Here is a 21,277-nt window from a genome sequence, read left to right as displayed (position 1 = left end):
AATCAGAAATTGTGAGGGCCACGCCTGCTATCTCATGAAATGTGCTCCTGGGTTGGGGGCGGGGGGTGGGATGGCCAAGACGGTCAGGAGAGGGATTTTTTTTCTATCTGACTCTACAAGTGTGGCAAACACTCCTCCAAGGAGACAGTGCCCCTCAAATAAAATACAAATCAAATGTCAACATCTGAGCCAATTAAAGATGTAAGCCAGCATCTGGGTTGAGGTGATCACATAACTACTCTGAGATTGGATTCGGGGCTGCTTTCTGAAGAGGTACTTGCTAAAGAGGAAATAAACCCTGTGTGCAATATTTTTTGCAGCTGTTGTAATCAATGATCTACATGTTACTGCAAGATTCCAAGCTAGCAGGAAAATGGCTTCCATCTCAGTTGCGCTCAGCAACATGGCAAAGAGAGTGGATCTAGCATCAACGAAGGAGGCATGGACAGCAGTGGATAGCAATTCATCAGGAGGAGCAAGGGACCATAGCCCTCCCACTCTGCATACAAAGAACGGTAAGGGGGGTCTCTGGTTTGCGGGGTTAATAATGACAGTGAATAACGAGGGAGCAAATTCTTAATATAATGCACCGAATCTTGCTGGATAATTTGCTACTAAGGGCATGTTAATGCACCACGCTGTTATTAATGCGCAAACAGGCCACCGAGTTCAAGCCATTAAGAGATGCCTCGCTCCAGCAAGATTTGGCCCAATGCTCCTGCAATTAATATAGAGCTGCATGCTGAGACATGCAAAATGTGCTTGCAAAGAAATGCTGCACTTAGATGAGGATTTGTGTCACTAAAGAAAAAATTCTCATTTGGCAAATCAGTTTGCCACTCCTTGCTTAGAATGTACCAAAACATAAAACAAGAAAATAGTCTTTCACCAATCAGCTAAAATCTACCACGGACCCTTTTCTGCCCATTTAATCTTCTGAGGGAAAGGCTGGTATAAATATTCCCTGACTCCCAAAGGGTATCGAGCAGATCGCAAGAATGTTCTTTTTCCCTCTCCTCCATGTTGTCCCCACCCCTCCCCTCCCCTCCCCTCATGAAGGAGATGACACATTCCAGGGGATAGTTCAATGGACACTACTCAACTGGTCCAGGGGGCCAGTCTTCAGCTGTGAGTCTCGGCTGTGAGTCTCAGAAGGCAGCTGTTGGGGCGGCCATTAATACCCTTGGTGTTCCAGCAATGAAAAAGGGCAAAAGGTGAGGCAGAAACGCTGCTTGGCTCTTTCATTTCTCTCTCAAATTACTTCACTGCGTGCCCAACCAATATTTTCCTTACATTAGACAGAATTATGAATATTCAAGCGCCACCTTTGCCCAGATGGCAGCCTGACATGATTTCAAGTCAGAGGTGAAGAATGCACAATGTTATGAATCTTATGATCCATGAAGAAAGACTCATGAAATAACACTGGGCGGCCAGCTGGTGGCGCTGTCCAAGGAGTATAAATACTCGGGCGTGGGCCCAGCTTGCCCAGGAACATTTTGTAAGACAGGAACTAGTGAAGTACAACTAGACCTCCATGTTCTGAAACAAGTTGATTAAAGCCTTGCTTTATACTCGAACCAAATGCGTAGTGAGTTTTATTACGTCACACAACTCTACTCATTCAGAGTCCCAAGCTCCCTTGGGGGCAATGAAGATAGGATGAACAGACTGCTGGGTGCCACCAATTCACTCAGACGTATTACTCATACTACCTGGAGCGAGGTGACACTGGCACCAAGTGGCAACTTCTTCACCTCCAAGGCTGCAGAACTGCGCCGCAAAAAGTTCCACATCCACAGCAGGGCAGGCAAGGTAACGCACTGCGCTGCTCTCCCTTCTTATCCTTGCCCACTCGGGATCAGCACCCTCTTCACTCTTTTAAAGCAGCACCTCAACGACTAACTATTCACAATGCACTCTATTTAAGGGCTCCTGCAACTCCCTATCCTGCACTATAGCTACCCAGATCCATGAAACACAGCTGCCTTGCCCACCCCAAAACCCCTTACATAAGAACATAAGAAATAGGAGCAGGAGTAGGCCAATCGGCCCCTCGAGCCTGCTCCGCCATTCAATAAGATCATGGCTGATCTGATCCTAACCACCAATCTACTATCACAGAACCATCTCCTGAATCTAACAGAATTAGACACACGAAATAGGAGCAGGATCAGGCTACACGGCCCCTGGGCCCGCTCCGCTACCCACAGGGCCATGTCCGATCCGAACCTAGACTCATGTCCACATTCCTGCCCGCTCCCCGTAACCCTTAATTCCCTTTACTTCTAGGAAACTGTCTATTTCTGTTTTAAATTTATGTAATGATGTAGCTTCTACAGCTTTTTGGGGCAGCATATTCCATGGACCTACCACCCTCTGAGTGAAGTAGTTCCTCCTCATCTCAGTTTTGAAAGAGCAGCCCCTTATTCTAAGACTATGCCCCCTAGTTCTAGTTTCACCCATCATCGGGAACATCCTCCCCGCATCCACCCGATCCAACCCCTTCACAATCTTATATGTTTCAATAAGATCGCCTCTCATTCTTCTGAACTCCAATGAGTAGAGTCCCAATCTACTCAACCTCTCCTCATATGTCCATCCCCTCATCCCCGGGATTAACCGAGTGAACCTTCTTTGTACTGACTCGAGAGCAAGTATGTCTTTTCTTAAGTATGGACAACAAAACTGTATGCAGTATTCCAGGTGCGGTCTCACCAATACCTTGTACAACTGAAGCAATACCTCCCTATTTTTATATTCTATCCCCCTAGCAATGAAAGCCAACATTCCATTGGCCTTCTTAATCACTTGCTGCACCTGCATACTAACCTTTTGAGTTTCGTGCACCAGGACCCCCAGATCCCTTTGTAGTTCAGTACTTTCCAGTTTCTTGCCATTAAGATAATAACTTGCTCTACGATTTTTCCTGCCAAAGTGCATAACCTCACACTTTCCAGTATTGTATTCCATCTGCCAAATCTCTGCCCACTTACTTAGCCTGTTTATGTCCCCTTGCAGGTTTTTTATGTCCTCCTCACTCACTACTTTCCCTCCCATCTTAGTATCATCTGCAAACTTTGATATGTTACACTCGGTCCCCTCCTCCAAATCGTTAACATAGATTGTAAAGAGTTGGGGACCCAGCACTGACCCCTGTGGAACACCCCTAGTTACTGATTACCAGTCCGAGAATGAACCATTTATCCCAACTCTCTGCCTTCTGTTAGATAGCCAATCCTCTATCCATGCCAGAATATTACCCCCAATCCCGTGATTTTTTATCTTAAGCAATAATCTTTTGTGTGGCACCTTGTCAAATGCCTTTTGGAAGTCTAAATATACTACGTCCACTGGTTCCCCTTTATCCACCCTATATGTTACTTCCTCAAAGAACTCCAGCAAATTTGTCAAACATGACTTCCCCTTCATAAAACCATGCTGACTTTGTCCTATTAAATTATGATTATCCAAATGTCCTGTTACTGTCTCCTTAATAATGGACTCCAATATTTTACCTACCACAGATGTTAGGCTAACCAGTCTATAGTTTCCAGCCTTCTGTCTACTGCCCTTTTTAAATAAGGGCATTACATTAGCAGTTTTCCAGTCTGCCGGGACCTTTGCTGAGTCCAGGAAGTTTTGGAAAATTATTACCAATGCATCCACAATCCCTACCGCCACTTCCCTCAAGACCCTAGGATGTAAGCCATCAGGTCCAGGTGATTTATCCGCCTTGAGTCCCATTATTTTACCGAGTATCACTTCCTTAGTGATTTTGATCATGTTTAGTTCCTCCCCCACTATAGCCCCCTGTTTGTCCAGTGTTGGGATATTCTTAGTGTCTTCTACTGTAAAGACTGATACAAAATATTCATTCAGTGTTTTTGCCATCTCCATATTTCCCACCATTAATTTCCCGGTCTCATCCTCTAAGGGACCAACATTTACTTTAGCCACCCTTTTTCTTTTTATATAACTATAAAAACTCTTACTATCTGTTTTTATATTTTTTGCTAATTTACTTTCATAATCTATCTTCCCTTTCTTAATCAATCTTTTTGTTATTTTTTGCTGTCTTTTAAAGTTTTCCCAATCCTCTATCCTCCCACTAGATTTGGCTACCTTATATGCCCTTGTTTTTAGTTGAATACTATCCTTAATTTCTTTACTTAGCCACGGATGGCTGTCTTTTCTTTTACACCCTTTTCTTCTCAGTGGAATATATTTCTTTTGGAAGTTGTAAAATAACTCCTTAAATGTACACCACTGATCATGTATCGTCTTAACCTTTAATCTATTTTCCCAAGCCACTCTACTCAATTCCGCTCTCATACCTTCATAGTCTCCTTTATTCAAGCTTAGCACGCTTGTTTGAGATCCAACCTTCTCACCCTCTAATTGAATATGGAATTCAACCATGTTAGGGTGACTCATTCCAAGGGGATCCTTTACTAGGACATTTTTAATTAATCCTGTCTCGTTACACAGGACCAGATCTAAGGTTGCTTGCCCCCTGGTCGGTTCAGTTACATACTGCTCAAGAAACCCATCCCTAATACACTCAATGAACTCATCCTCAAGGCAGCCCTGCCCAATTTGATTTGTCCAATTAATATGATAGTTAAAATCCCCCATAATTATAGATGCTCCCTTATTACAAGCCTCAACTATTTCCTGATTGATAGTCCGTCCAACAGAGTTGCAACTGTTCGGAGGCCTATAGACTACGCCCACTAATGTTTTTTTCCCCTTATTATTCCTTACCTCCACCCAAACTGTTTCATTATCCTGATCTTTTGACCCAATATCATTTCTCTGTATTACAGTGATTCCTTCCTTTATTAACATAGCCACCCCACCTCCCCTTCCTTCCAGCCTGTCCTTCCTGATCGTTAAATAACCTGGTATGTTTAATTCCCAGGCATTGTCACCCTGCAGCCATGTTTCTGTAATGGCCACAAGATCATACCCATATGCAGTTATTTGTGCCATTAACTCATCTATTTTGTTACGAATGCTACGTGTATTCAGATAGACAACTTTCAAATATGTTTTGTGACACTTAGTTCCTGCTTTTGCCCTTTTTATTACTTTACCTTTTACTCCATACCTTCTGCCCCTTCCTGACACACTCTGGTTTTTAATTTCCCCACTGCTACCTAAGTCTATGACCTTCTCTGTTGTCATTTTTATTATTTGCTCTCTAGGAACCTCCCCCCCACTAGTTAGTTTAAAGCCCTCTCTACAGCCCTAGTTATATGATCCGCCAGGACTCTAGTCCCAGCACTGGCCAAGTGAAGCCCGTCCCAACGGAACAGCTCCCTCCTGCCCCAGTACTGGTGCCAGTGTCCCAGGAAGCAAAACCCATTTCTCCCACACCAGTCTTTGAGCCACGCATTTAACTCTCTAATTTTATTTGTCCTAGCCAAATTCGCTCGTGGCTCAGGTAATAATCCAGAGATTATTACCCTTGAGGTTCTGTTTTTTAATTTGACCCCTAGCTGCTCATACTCCTTTAACAGAGCCGGCTTCCTAGTCCTATCTACGTCGTTTGTACCAACATGGACCACGGCAACTGGATCCACCCCCTCCCACTGCAAGTTTCTTTCCAGCCCAGAGGAGATGTCCTTAACCCTGGCACCGGGTAGGCAACACGGCCATCGGGACTCTCGCTCTCGGCTGCAGAGAACTCTATCTATCCCCCTAATAATACTATCCCCTACCACTACAACATTTCTATTTTCTCCCCCCTCTTGAATGGCCCCCCATTCCACGGTGCTGCGGCCAGGTTGCTCATCCTCCCTGCAGTCCCTGCTCCTGTCCCCACAGGGAGTAAGAACCTCGAACCTGTTGTTCAAGAGCAAGGGCTGCGGCTCCTCCAGCTCTACCTCCTGGATCCCCGTACCTGCCTCACTCGTAGTCACACCATCCTGTCCCTGACCATGGGCTACATCTGAATTACTTAACTTCATAGGTGTGACCACCTCCTGATACACAGAATCCAGGTACTTCTCCCCCTCCCTGATGTGTCGCAGTGTCTGAAGCTCAGACTCCAGCTCATCAACACGGAGCTGGAGTTCCTGTAGCAGCAGACACTTGTCACAGACGTAATCACCGTGAGCCTCAATGGGGTTCACCGGCTCCCACATCTCGCAACAGTAACACATCACCTGCTCCATTCTATGTAATTAATTAAATTTTTTATTGTTAGTTATGGACACCCTCTGCCCGATTTTAGATGCTGGTATCCCCTTTAATTAATTGGATTTAAATTAAATCAATCCCTCTAGTTACACCAGTTAAATGGTTTACCAACAGTCACTCTGCACCAGAAAGGCCTTGGTACACCACAGCAACCTTAAAAACTATAAACCACAGACTTAAAGTTTTAAAACGAGAGAAATACTCCAACCAATCACCTACCTGTTTTGTGGTGACGTCACACCTTGAATACTTTTTACCTCTCTCCTTGTCTGAGATTGGAGATTGGTACGCCTACCTGAGCCTCTGGGGCCTCTTGTAGTCGCTCTGCCGTGCTGCTCCGCCTCCACCCGCTGCCGATGCCGCACTGAGGCCTACCTGTGCCTCTGGGGCCTCTTGTAGTCGCTCTGCCGCGCTGCTCTGCCTCCACCCATTGCTGATGCTGCACTGAGGCCTACCTGAGCCTCTGAGGCCTCTTGTAGTCGCTCTGCCACGCTGCTCTGCCTCCACCCACTGCCGATGCCGCACTGAGGCCTACCTGTGCCTCTGGGGCCTCTTGTAGTCGCTCTGCCGCGCTGCTCTGCCTCCACCTGCTGCCGATGCCGCACGGAGGCCTACCTGAGCCTCTGGGGCCTCTTGTAGTCGCTCTGCCGCACTGCTCTGCCTCCACCCGCTGCCGACGCCGCACTGAGGCCTACCTGAGCCTCTGGGGCCTCTTGTAGTCGCTCTGCCGCACTGCTCTGCCTCCACCCGCTGCCGATGCCGCACGGAGGCCTACCTGAGCCTCTGGGGCCTCTTGTAGTCGCTCTGCCGCACTGCTCTGCCTCCACCCGCTGCCGACGCTGCACTGAGGCCTACCTGAGCCTCTGGGGCCTCTTGTAGTCGTTCTACCGCGCTGCTCCGCCTCCACACGCTGCCGATGCCGCACTGAGGCCTACCTGAGCCTCTGGGGCCTCTTGTAGTCGCTCTGCCGCGCTGCTCCGCCTCCACCCGCTACCGATGCCGCACTGAGGCCTACCTGAGCCTCTGGGGCCTCTTGTAGTCGCTCTGCCGCGCTGCTCCGCCTCCACCCGCTGCCGATGCCGCACTGAGGCCTTCCACTTTAACACCCTCACATCCCCAGATCTATTCACTCCTTAACTGACAACTATACCCGAATTTACTTAAGCCTTTATAGAAGAAATTGGCACATAATACCCACGCCACCGGAGCTCCCTTCCTTTAAACCCCCTTGATGTAAAATAACTACTGAGCACTTGGTTTAAGTATAAAACAAGGCTTTAATCAACTGTTTCACAACCATGAGATTCTAGTTATCTTTCACTAGTTCCTGGTTACAAAAACGTCCTGGGAAAGCTGGGCCCACGCCCAAGTATTTATACTCCTTGGTCGGCACCTCCAGCTGGCCGCCCAGTGTTATTTCTTGAGTCATTTCTTCATGAATGATAAGATTCATGACACCCCTCATCCCTTTTGCAGATAAGACCAGACAGCTCATGGGGAGGTGCTCAGCTCTTGCTGTGGGAGATGCTGAGGTTGGCAACGCCAGGATATTGACTGAGCACCTGCACTTACAGTTTCCTTAATACCAAGGAGGTGGTGCTCACCCATTCATACCATCTACCCTCTCTACCCTCTCTGCAAATTGGAAGCAGTGATTATCTCTGTTCTATATTGCTGATAATTTTAAAGAGGTCCAAGAAGGGTATTTTTTATTCGTTTATGGGATGTGGGCATCGCTGGCAAGGCCAGCATTTATTGCCCATCCCTAATTGCCCCAGAGACGGTGGTGGTGAGCCGCCTTCTTGAACCAGAGAGGGTAATTAAGAGTCAACCACATTGCTGTGGGTCTGGAGTCACATACAGGCCAGACCGGGTAAGGACGGCAGGTTTCCTTCCCTAAAGGACATGATTGAACCAGGTGGGTTTATTATGACAATCCGATAGTTTCATGGTCACCATTACTGATACCAGTTTTTAATTCCACATTTATTTAATCAATTGAATTTAAATTCACTAGCTGCCTGTGGTGGGATTTGAACTCACGTCTCTGGATTAATAATCAAGGCTTCGGGATTACGAGTCCAGTAACACAGCCACTATGCTACTGTACCCGCAAATTGTTGCGTGATAAACCCGTGTTGCTTGTCCAGGGTGTGTTCGCATCATTTACTCATCTAGTTGCCTGCAGTGACCGTCCACAGAGAAGACACATTTATAATTAGGGCCGAGTGGTCTGTTTCTGTGCTGCTGTAAAATTCTATGTGATTTTATGCAAATTTGATCATTTGATCAGACACGCGATCTATAAGTAAGGTCAGGTCAGTTACCGTCAATTACTCTCATTCAGTTCAGAGCCAAAATGAAGGGAGTCAATGAGCTATAGAAACATAGAAACATAGGAACATAGAAGATAGGAGCAGGAGTAGGCCATTCGGCCCCTCGAGCCTGCTCCGCCATTCAATGCGATCATGGCTGATCATCCAAATTCAGTACCCTGTCCCTGCCTTCCCCCCATATCCCTTGATCCCTTTAGCCTTAAGAAATATATCCAACTCCTTCTTGAATATATTTAATGAATTGGCCTCTACTGCCTTCTGTGGTAGAGAATTCCACAGGTTCACCACTCTCTGGGTGAAGAAATTCCTCCTCATCTCTGTCCTAAATGGCCTACCCCTTATCCTTAGACTGTGACCCCTGGTTCTGGCTAGAAATATTGGGCAATCACTTACCCTGCGCATGAATGGTAGGGTCCGAGGGGCCACAAATATTGGGCCGTGGACCTTGTTCACATAGAGATGGTGCTGCGGGAGGTCAGGGCCGGAGAGGAAGGAGATCCAAACACATGAGTTCAAATCCCACCACAGGCAGCTGGGGAATTTAAATTCAATTGATTAAATAAATGTGGAATTAAAAACTGGTATCAGTAACGGTGACCATGAAACTACCAGATTGTCATAAAAACCCACCTGGTTCACTCATGTCCTTTAGGGAAAGAAATCTGCCGTCCTTACCCGGTCTGGCCTATATGTGACTCCAGACCCACAGCAATGTGGTTGACTCTTAACTGCCCCCTCTGGTTCAAGAAGGCGGATCACCACCACCTTCTCAGGGGCAATTAGAGATGGGCAATAAATGCCGGCCTTGCCAGCAATGCCCACATCCCGTAAACAAATTTTAAAAAATTGCCACTCTGAATTCATTACCCATAACAAGGAGCCAATAATTTAAGCTTGCGTCAAAGTAAATAAGTAGTGAATGAGTATCGCGGAATGTAAGTATAATTAATATCCAAGAGAACTTAATTAAAGCACAAGGCATTAGTTAAAACTTAATGTGGCCCTCAAAATTCTCAGGAGATTTAAGGTCATCCTGCTTTATCTTATTCATTGGTAATAGCCTTTTTGGTTTAGTTTATGAAGCTGAAAAGGTAGAGGAACATTTCAGAAGCCCTGGATCAGGCAATCAGTAAGTTGATTACCTCACCTGTTCCACTGCCTCAGTTATCGCCTCAGTCCCAAATGATCGCTGTATAACACACGGACAAAGGAATTGATAACGTGAGGGAGTTCCTGAGAGGTTATCAAACACCTCTCAATTGCAAAACAAGGATAAATGATTTAACAAAAAATTGGGGCCTAGAGGTTGGGGATTCGGGATATTGTGGCCGGTGAGGGGGGGAGGGGAGGGCGAGGGGGGGTTGTGGTGGTCGGGACTGGCAGCGATCGGGATGGTGCTTTACAGTTAAGAAATTTAACTTTCTTTCTTTGCAAGCAATATTTAGGGTTGGTTTCCGTGAGTGCAGCAGTACGGGCCCAGGCTGACTCAGGGCAAATCAACATTGTAGCCGGGAGCAGGAGTAGGCAGGAGGCCTTTTATTTGCATATGCAAAGGGTCTGCTTCAGGTGTGGGTAAAGGACACCTTTTTTATCCTTACCAAATATGGCAGGCGGCACACTTCCGGTCGGAAGTGTGCGTGCATACCCTGCCCGCCATTTTAGGTACTTAGGCGGCTGAACAAATGCCGCCTCTTTGTTGCTGATGTCCTTGCAATTAGCAGTGGTGAACATCAACTACCTTTGACCCAGCATATTCTTTCCCTTTTTTTTTATTCATTCGTGGGATGTGGGTGTCACTGGCAAGGCCAGCATTTATTGCCCATCCCAAATTGTCCTTGAGAAGGTGGTGGTGAGCCACCTTCTTCAACCGCTGCAGTCCGTGTGGCGAAGGTACTCCCACAGTGCGGTTAGGGAGGGAGTTCTGAGGGCTGTTCAGCTCTAAGGGTCATCCTAGTTCTTGCTTGCAGACCCCTTTCATAGAACCAACTTCAGCTTTTCCCACACATCTGCGCAGTATCTGATTCGTTCCCACACAGGCTCCATTCCAAATATCCCAGCCATTTCAAAATAGTATGGTTTAAAATTTTGTAATCTACATTAACATGTTTCTTGAGAGGAGAAACTAATATTTGATACGGTTACAATTAAAACAACAGCACAGCAATATTGCACTAAATGAAAGTGAGGACGGACGATTTAATCGACCATTTTACTCTATCATTCAAAGGTAAAATTACCGAATGAAACTAATAAAAGACAAAATTAAGACCGCTATCAGGAAATTCGCCATACAAAGGGTGATCAACACATGGAAGGGACTCTGGGTAGGGAGAAAATTCCAGAAATAGTTTGATGCTGTTATGGAAGGTTGGAAGAGCGAAGAGGCATTGGATGGATTTTCCTGATTTGTGTCTGTCTTATGATCTTGTGCTCTCAAAGGAGACTACACCCAACAGAGTATTCAAGAATGGATCAACACCAGCTGCACGTGAGCCATCATTTCTTACCTCCTAGAACTTGTAAGATTTTTTTCCCCAGTTGCCCAAGGAGAACCATCTTCTAGTACGATAGCAGCTGATACGTTAGCTGCAGATCCTTGCCCAACAGGAGCAGTATTGAAACTGCCCAACGTCAATTCAGGGAGGATTCTTACAGCCAGCAGGCAGAGGAAACTTTCATCCCGTCAGTCGCGGCTGGACTTGATCCAGATCCCAGAGATGAACGGCCAACATCTAATCTGCTGCAACACCCAGTCTCCCCCCTCCCCCACTGTTTCATTTTCAAAATAAAGGCCGGAATTTTAATTTGGACATGAGTAGGGAGCGGGAGATGGGGAGTGGTGGGGGGTGGGTGGGTGGGGGGGGAGGCTGGAAAGCGGTCAGGAAACCTGGGGGGACGCAGGCCCTCCTGAAAGTAATGGTAGGGCCTGATTAGCATTTAAAATCAGTTTCCTGCCCGCAGCCACCCCGATAGAGAGGCTGGCTGTCTGTCGGGTGGATAGGCCTGCGACACCAGGCTGCAGAGAGGACAGAGGGAGGGATCGGGGTGGGGGTATCAGAGGTCATAGGGTGATTGAGGGCTGGAGGGGAAAGTCAGAAGGCCTGGGGGGGTGGGAAGGATCAGGGTCAAACGGGGGGCTCAGAGGCTGTGGGGGGTGGACTGGGGGCTGGAGGGGGGAAGTCAGAAGGCTGGGGGGTGATCGGGGGTCAAAGGGGGGGGCTCAGAGGCTGTGGGGGCAGATTGAGGGCTGGAGGGGGGAATCGGAGATCAGAGGCCTCGTGGGGGTTGGGGGGGTCTGAGGCCTCAGGCGGATATCGGGGGGAGATTGGAAGGGTCGGGGCCCGGGAGGGCGGGTGGGTGTCCAATTGTGGAGTTTGGAATGCTGGATCCAGCAGGTAAGTGGAAAGATACTTATCTCCTGGATCCAGCAGTCCTCGCCTCCCTTTAGTTGGTGGGTTCCCCGAGACCTGGGAAATCTGCCCGCCACACTTAAATTTAAAATAGTGGATCACCATGAGGCACACAGCCTCATTAGAATATTTAAAGTGCCAATCTGCCTCTTGGTAACGAATTGACTACCTGCACCCCGTTTTGCTTCCACTAAAACTAGAAGTCGGGGGGTTTGAAGGTGGGTTGGGGGTCAGGATTCAGCTTTTTAACTCTTTAACCTCCCACCCGACCCCAACCCACCTGGTTTTTGGAGTAAAATTCCCCCCAAAATGTCACTGCCTCGTCTGCTTGTTGTTGCTGTTCTTCAGTTCCCTTTATTTTCTGTATAAAGCAGTAAATGAGTTGCCTGGGAGCAATGGGGAGTGTGTTATAATAATGACACACTGCTGTCGATCTCAGGTATTTATTTTTGTACAGCCTGTGGTTTGTGACACTGTTTCTCCACAAGGGAGACTACGGGGGAGATCTTCCACTTGTGGTCCCGGTCTCGATTGAGAAATTAAAGTGTCTGGGGTTTTGCAACTTCCCGAAGCAGGAAATCTTCAATCCACTATTAGTCAAGGGTAGAATCAATCTGTCTTCTTCTTAGGCAGTCCCTCGGAACCGAGGGTGACTTGCTTCCACATTAAAAATGAGTGCTCAGGTGACTGATGAGTCCAATGTGGGACCTACAGTCTCTGTCACAGGTGGGGCAGATGGTAGTTGAAGGGACGGGTGGGTGGGGTGCTTGAGTTGACGTGTGCTCCTTCCGCTGTTTGCACTTGGCTTCCGCTTGCCAATGGCGAAGAGACTCGAGGAGTTCAGCGCCTTCCCGGATGCTTCTCCTCCACTTTGTGCTGTCTTGGGCCAGGGATTCCCAGGTGTCGGTGGGGATGTTGCACTTTTTCAAGGAGGTTTTGAGGGTGTCCTTGAAGCGTTTCCTCTGCCCACCTGGGGCTCTCTTGCCGTGCCGGAGCTCCGAGTAGAGCGCTCGTTTTGGGAGTCTCGTATCGGGCATACGGACGATGTGACCGTCCATCGGAGCTGATCGAGCGTGGTCAAAGCTTCGGTGCTGGGGATGTTGGCCTGAGCAAGAACAGTGACGTTGGTGCGCCTATCCTGCCAATGGATTTGCAGGATCTTGCAGAGGCAGCGTTGGTGGTACCTCTCCAGCGCTTTGAGGTGCCTGCTGTACATGGTCCATGTCTCTGAAGCATGCAGGTGGGCGGGTATTACTACTGCTCTGTGGACCAGTAGAATCAATCTGTATGTAAAAGGTAGTAGGAGCTATCGGGACACGTTCCCCTGTATGTCAGTAGGACTTTCCTCGGAGCTGCTCCCATTCTGCTGCAGCAGTTTTGTCTCGCGCCCTAAGACAAGGCCTCAAAAATTGCCGGACAAGTAACGGTGAGGTCACAGTGCCCGCCATTATTAGTGCGTAAAAAACCCAATTTGTGGCAAGCAAGAGATCCGTCGTGAGTTGCGAATCGCCACAAATTGCTGGATGACTTTTTGCCACTCTGCTGTTAGCCTTGCAAAGTCGGGATGTCACAGTCAACCTCTTCAGTGTCAGGAAATTGCTGGATTTGTGAATACAAATGAGTCTCGCCGCAGACATTTAGAGCTGATATTTCATGTTGTAAGGACCCTGTTAATAATGTGATTTATGGTCCTGACATGAAACTCGACCTTGGAGGCCCAGAAAGGGAAAACTTGAAACTGTGGTGATTCACTCCCACAGGTAATAAATTGTTCCTAGAGGTTTTTAAATGTAAAATTTAAAAATTATTTTATTTTCCTTTCTGTCTTTTTTTTTCTTAATCCAATCATTCTTTCCATCTCTTTATTTCTCTTTCTGTATCTAATTTGACTCTTGATTCACCATATTTTGTTATCCCTCATTCCCTCTTATGAAGAAAGGTTGAGCAGGTTGGGCCTATACCCATTGGAGTTTAGAAGAATGAGAGGGGATCTTATTGAAACATATAAGATTCTGAAGGGGCTCAACAGGGTAGATGCAGAGAGGATGTTTCCCCTCGTGGGGGAATCTAGAACTAGGGGGCATAATTTCAGAATAAGGGGGCACCCATTTAAATCGGAAATGAGGAGGAATTTCTTCTCTCAGAGGGTCGTGAATCTTTGGAATTCTCTTCCCCAGAGAGCTGTGGAGGCTGGGTCATTGAATATATTTAAGGTGGAGATAGACAGATTTTTGAACGATAAGGGGGTCAAGGGTTATGGGGAGTGGGCAGGGGAGTGGAGTTAAGGTCAAGATTAGATCAGCCATGATCTTATTGAATGGCAGAGCAGGCTCAAGGGGCCGAATGACCGAATCGTGCTCCTACGTCTTATGCTCTTATGTCTTGTGTTCTCTGTTTCTTTCTCTATCCTTAAATTTCATTGGTCTGTGAGGTGGACCTTTGACCCCATCATTCAGTAGGTCCCAGATGCCCGGTTGACATCACCGTGCTTTTATCAATTCACATTTCCAACAATTTGCGGCACAGAAATGAGACCACCTGAAGGGTGAGGTAAAATAAAAATCCAATTCACGAGCTGTGCCGGCCCAGCAATTTCTGGGCCAAGGTTTCCGCCGTACTGCCGGTGAAGTTATGACCCTGGAGTGGGAGCAGCTCCGAGGAAATTCAACTCTTGAAATTTCCGCTGGGGATTGACCACTGAAGAGTTCTCCAGAGCTAACAAGGGTTAATCTTGTAATGTGATCGCTTCATGTTCGAGAGCTCTATCCTCCCACAGATACCTTCAAACTGTTGAATGAAATGTCTCTGAGTTTAGTTCCTGGTACAAGTTCAACGGCTGGGTGTGGCAGCTGTTTGCCTGAATCTAATGTGCATGTGCCTTGCTTTACAGGGTACCTGTAAATGAGCACAGGTCTCAGAGCCCACAGAGAACAGGTAATGACATCAAACTAGGAGTTTTTATTGAGAGAGCTTCAATGGTAGTGGATAGTTTGTGTGGAGAATTGTTGGTGCTTTGCTATCTAATTTTAAGCACACATTATACACCTATGAATCACAATTGTTAATGCTGAAATATTTCATTCCAAGTTAATTTGCCTTCCATCCCAGTACCGACATCTAACAACCCTTCCCTCCCGCTGAGGTATAAACCTAAGTTTCCCACTTGCTTGTGCCCAGTGTGGAACTTCACGCGTCAGGAGCGCTTTTTAGGAAATAGCGTGCATGCAGCCCATAATTTTCTATCATTTAGAAGCAGCGAGTTTACCTTGTAGTTGTGCCAGTATCTTGCTCAAGTGGCCATTCTTCATGTATGAGCCTAGACTGAGTATTGGCAGGCTTGTATACAACAACTTGTATTTATATAGCACCTTTAACATAGTAAAACGTCCCAAGGCGCTGCACAGGAGTATTTTAAGACGACAAATTTGACACCGATCCACATAAGTGTTATGTTCATTAATAACTAGACATTCTTATTATGAACAGCTAGCTTCTAGCTCGTCATTTATTCAGTACACGTTCTCTAGGTACAGCATCTGTAGAGATTCAGCATGTGTACTTCTGTATGCAGGCAGCCATCTTGACTACTGCCTTGTGGGTAGCCTAGTGCATCGTGGGTAGTGTAGTCTTAAACACATACAACTAAACACAGCGATATATACAGCTCTACAGCTCTATAGCTCCACCTAGTGTACTATTCTAGAATGACATGTTATTGATCATTACAATAAGGAGAAATTAGGGCAGGTGACCAAAAGCTTGGTCAAAGAGGTAGGTTTTAAGGAGTGTCTTAAAGGAGGAAAGAGAGGTAGCAAGGCGGAGAGGTTTAGGGAGGGAATTCCAGAGCTTAGGGCCCAGGCAACAAAAGGCACGGCCACCAATGGTTGAGCGATTCCCTGAGCTTCTCCCGTGTCCATTCGTGTGCGCACTATGGCTGCCGCTCCGGACCCGAGCCGTTTCACTTTTTCCCCCTATTTCCCTTTTCTCTCAATCCCTCCCTGACCGCACTCTCCTGTCGTCATGCCTCCTTTCATCTCTCCTCTCTCAGATACTCTGCCCTCCCACACCCAGGCCTGTCCTTCTTCAACAGACGCACATTGTGCACCAATCGGGAGCAGTGCTTATGGATTGTTTCGATCTTCTCCCTAATTTGGAACCAGTAGAACCAGTTAGGCTGAGGCTAACTAACTCACCATAGACAACCGAATTCACCAAACAAATTCTACACCGAATTCACCAAACAAATTCTACACAAATAAAGTCACAAAGCTTTCATTTTCAACAGTAAGAACAGTAACCGTATTGAAAGTGTTAATATAGCAATGTTTCATTTATGAAGCACTATTGATTCATAACCCCGCAACAGAATATACTGTTAATTGCTTCTCCACGTGTGTTGGCTATAAAAACTCTTTAGGATATGTGCCCAAGAATTTGCCAGCATCATTAGAGCTGGCAGAAGAGCAGTATAACAGATGCAATGTGTTTTACTACCCCTGAAATTACAATGCCTTAGGGTGAGATTTTATCTTTTTTTTTATTGCTAATTGGGTTTTAGAAACCAATGCAGAAGTTTGACTGGTCACCATGGCTCTGCTATTAACATGAACTTTTCATTTTCAACCCCACCAGAGCGAAATTAAAAAGTCCTGCTGAAGCATGAGACTAGGAGGTGGGGGGTGGTGTGGTGGCAGTTATATAACATCCATAACATCTCACAGTGCTTCACAGGAGCGATTATCAAACAAAATTTGACAGCAAGCCACATAAGGAGATATGAGGACCAGTGAATAAAAGCTTGGTCAAAAGAGATAGGTTTTAAGGAGCCACTTAAAGGAGGAGGAGAGAGGAAGGGAGGCGGAGAAGTTTAGGTAGGAAATTCCAGAGCCTAGGGCCTCGGCAGCTGAAGCACGCCCACCAATGGTGGAGTGATTAAGGAACTTGGTGAGACCACACCGTGAGTATTGTGCGCAGTTTTGGTCACCTTATCTGAGGAAGGATGTTCTTGCCATGGAGGGAGTGCAGCGAAGATTCACCAGACTGATACCTGGGATGGCAGGAATGACGTATGAGGAGAGATTGGGTCAATTGGGCGTATACTCGCTGGAGTTTAGAAGAATGAGAGGGGATCTCATTGAAACTTATAAAATTCTAGCAGGACTAGACAGACTAGATGCAGGAAGGATGTTCCCGATGGCCGGGGAGTCCAGAACCAGGGGTCACAGTCTAAGGATAAGGGGTAAGCCATTTAGGACTGAGATGAGGAGGCCAGGCGCTAGTTGATTTGCGCACTGTTAGGGCGCTAACGGGAGGCGCAAATCAACCGAATTTAGCCCCCTTGGAATCTAGAGAAATCAAGGGATATGGGGACCAGGTGGGAAAGTGGATTTGATGCTGATGATCAGCTATGATCTTATTGAATGGCAGAGCAGGCACGAAGGGTCGTATGGCCGACTCCTGCTTCTAATTCTTGTAATGATATCAGCAAATAGTGATGATATTTGTCTGTGTTTGATTACTTATGCCTTACAGCATATTTGTCTGTGTTTTTGATTACTTGTGCCTGACCAGCAGAGGTCATGTGAGAGACAAGCAGTCCAGAGGAGTTTTACTTTCAGTTTCATTCTAGATGCATCACAGCATAGTGTGTTCTGTAAAAAGCTGTAGAAAGTCTTGAACAAGACTTTAGATTAAACAACATTCTCTTTTAGAAATGAGTCTTTATTGAACCCAAAAAGAAATCAAAACATGATGTCAGAAGTGGCTGAAAGAGAAAAAATCTGAAGTTAGCAACTTGATGGGACAGTGAAAGCAGTTGTGGCAAGTAAGCGAAATCAGCTCTCCACATATTAGCAAGCCAGAAGAAAACATCGTTGCTTACCATTAGAGAATAGCTAACGAAGTGAAAAAATGGAAGGTTTACTCCCACCGGCGACGCTTCAATTGACAGGTAATGTGGCTGAAAATTGGAGAAGGTTCAAACAACGTTTAGAGTTGTATTTAGCGGCAATCGGAGCTGACAAGAAAAGTAATAAACAGAAATCGTCACTGTTCTTGCATGTCGTGGGTGATGAAGCGCTGGAGGTGTATAATAACTTCACATTCGCTGTTGATGGAGACAAAATGAAGCTAGATAAAATAATGGAACAGTTTGAGGCCTACTGCATACCTAAACGCAACGTGACCTTTGAGAGGCACAAATTTTTCACATGTGTACAGAAAATCGGCGAGACTATTGATCAGTATGTGACTGAACTGAGAAACCGGAGCAAATCGTGTGAATTTTGGGGGACTCACAGACTCGCTGATAAAAGACAGACTGGTGTGTGGTATTCCAGATAATGGTCTAAGGGAAAGGCTGCTAAGAGAGCAAGATCTAGACCTGGGAAAAGCCATAGCATTGTGTAGGGCTACGGAGACTGTGAAGTTGCAGGCAAAGGAGCTGTTCAGTGACAGTAGCTGCAACGTGGATGCAGTGAGAAAGAACGGATACAAACCGTTTAACAAAGAGAGCGCCAATGTGAAAAAAGAGATGTGGCCAGCAAACGAAAATGGAAGAGACAATCGGAAGTCATGTAGTCGATGCGGTACACAGCATCCACCAAGAAAGTGTCCAGCATATGGTAAAACTTGCAATAGTTGCAACAAGAACAACCATTATGCCCGTTGCTGCAAGAACCAAGTGCAACAAAGCAAGGTCCATGCAGTAGATGAAAGCGACATAGAGGAATTCTATGTAGATGTTGTGTCTGAAAACAAAAGAGAAGAAAGAGACTGGATGTTGACACTAAAAGTGAACGACATACACATTCCATTTAAATTGGATACTGGAGCACAAGTTAATGTGATATCAGAGACCGATTTTAAGAGAATTAGACCCAGACCAAAGTTACATGGAATACAAGTGAAAGTGACCGGATACTCAGGTACTGATATACCAGTGAAAGGAAAATGCATTGTCAAAGTAACACACAAGGACAGAGAGCACACGCTAGCATTAATCGTGGTGCCAAAGGATGTGCAAGCCATACTAGGGTTAAAAGCCTGTGAGAGACTGAACCTGGTAAAGAGAGTCCTCGTTGTGGAAAGCGAAGGAGAGACAGTCTATGATGAACTCATGAAAGAGTACAAAGACCTATTTAAGGGTCTAGGCTGCATTCCAGGAGAACACACGATCAGAGTAGATAAAAGTATGACACCGGTCATACATCCATGCAGAAAAGTTTTGTTTGCTCTTCAAAAGCAACTGAAGGCAGAGTTGGACAGGATGGAAAGCCTGAACGTGATTCAGAAGATAGATGAGACAACTGAGTGTGTGAGTTCCCTCGTCGTAGTGGACAAAAAGAATGGAAAGCTCAGAATTTGCCTGGATCCAAGAGATCTAAACAGAGCAATAAAGAGAGAGCACTTCAAGCTTCCTACACGTGAGGAAATCATGGCACAGTTTGCAAATGCAAAATATTTCAGCAAGTTAGATGCGTCCTCAGGATTTTGGCAGATGAAGCTGGACGAAGCAAGTTCAAGACTGTGCACATTCAACACTCCATTTGGCAGATACAGATTCCTAAGGTTACCATTTGGCATTGCCTCAGCTCCTGAAGTGTATCACAAGACTATCCATATGATCTATGAGCACCTGGAGGGAGTTGATACATCAATGGATGACATCATAGTATGGGGAACCACGAGAACTGAGCATGACGAGAGACTGAAAAAAGTGCCGGAAGCAACAAGGAAAACAAACCTGAAGCTGAATAGAGAGAAATGCCAGCTCGGGGTGACAGAACTGACATTCGTGGGAGATATCCTTAGCAGTGAGGGCATCAGACCAGATCCCAGAAAGGTGTCCGCCATTGAGAATATGCCAAGGCCACAATGCAAGAAGGACGTGCAGAGGTTTAATGGAATGATCAACTACATGGGTAAATTTATATCCAACCTCTCAGAAAAAATAGCGCCACTGAGAAGACTAACTGAAAAGAACATAGAATGGGAATGGAATCATGAGCATGAGAAGTCATGGAGCGATCTAAAGAAACTGCTCACAGAGGAACCAGTTCTGAGGTTTTATGACCCAGCGAGACCCATCAAGATATCATCAGATGCATCACAGAGTGGGCTCGGTGCCGTTCTTCTGCAACAATATGGCTACTGGCAACCTATTGCATATGCATCGCGCTCAATGACAGACGCGGAGACGCGATATGCTCAAATAGAAAAGGAGCTGCTCAGCATCACATACGCCTGTGAAAGATTTCACCAGTTTGTGGCAGGACAAGCAATCAGTGTAGAGACTGACCATAAGCCCTTGATTGCATTGTTCCAAAAGCCACTGAATAGCTGTCCGCTTAGAATACAAAGAATGATGATCAGGCTGCAACGCTATACACTGAATGTTGCGTACACACCGGGTAAGCTGATGTATACAGCAGACACGTTGTCCAGAGCTGTTGACCCAAGTGAGCCCGCAAACACCACAATGGATGAAAAAGTGAACGCCTACGTGGACATGATCACAAGTGCACTGCCCATAGCAGATGCAAAAATGGAGCTCATAAAGACTGAGACAAACAAAGATGAAACAATGAGATGACTGAGAAAAAGCATCTTGGATGGATGGCCCAACATGAAGCAAGTCTGCTCACCTGATATAGCAGAGTACTGGAACTGCAGGGCGGAACTATCAGTGGTCGAAGACATCATCTACAAAGGAAGTAAAATAGTTATCCCAAAGAGTCTGAGAAGAGAGATGCTAAAAAAGATCCATGGAGGACGTCTGGGAATCAAAAAGTGTAAGAAAAGAGCACGAGATGTGATGTACTGGCCACGAATCAACCAAGATGTGACACATGAGGTGTCAAACTGCACAATATGCCTGAAATATCGAGCAAGCAATCCGGTAGAACCACTAAAGCCACACCCAGCACCAGACAGACCTTACCAGAAGGTAGGCGCTGACCTATTCGTATGTCAAGGGAAGGACTATCTTGTCGTCACAGACTATTACTCCCTGTATCCAGAGGTTTGTAGACTGTACACCACCACTGCAGAAGCTGTGATAAGAAGTATGAAAGCCATATTCTCCAGACATGGCGTGGCAAGCGAGGCCTTCACAGACAACGGACCCCAGTTTAACAATGCAAATTTCCGACACTTTGCCAAAGAGTGGGACTTTGTCCACACAACGTCAAGTCCTCACTATCCACAGTCCAATGGACTAGTGGATAAATCGGTCCAGACAGTGAAAAGACTGATGTACAAGGCAAAAGACAGTGGAACTGACTTCTACCAAAGCATGCTTGTATACCGCACAACGCCGCTCGA

General features: G+C 46.3%; 1 protein-coding gene across 1 annotated transcript in view; it reads left to right on the top strand.

Moving 5' to 3' along the window:
- Positions 1-329: 329 nt before the first annotated feature.
- Positions 330-21,277, top strand: part of itprid1 (ITPR interacting domain containing 1) — a 176,335-nt gene continuing 155,387 nt past the window's right edge. The window contains exons 1-3 of the mRNA XM_085993776.1: positions 330-515; positions 10,983-11,031; positions 14,844-14,887. Of these exons, the coding sequence (XP_085849902.1) occupies positions 374-515; positions 10,983-11,031; positions 14,844-14,887 (235 nt within the window). The 5' untranslated portion in view covers positions 330-373. The remainder of the gene's footprint in view (positions 516-10,982; positions 11,032-14,843; positions 14,888-21,277) is intronic.

This window comes from Somniosus microcephalus, chromosome 7, assembly GCF_052327205.1.
Source record: "Somniosus microcephalus isolate GS21.2 chromosome 7, FLI_Smic_1.0, whole genome shotgun sequence".
In the NCBI taxonomy this organism is placed as follows: Eukaryota; Metazoa; Chordata; class Chondrichthyes; order Squaliformes; family Somniosidae; genus Somniosus; species Somniosus microcephalus.
Note: the sequence above shows the minus strand (reverse complement) of the source record. Positions and strands in the feature narration are given on the sequence as shown.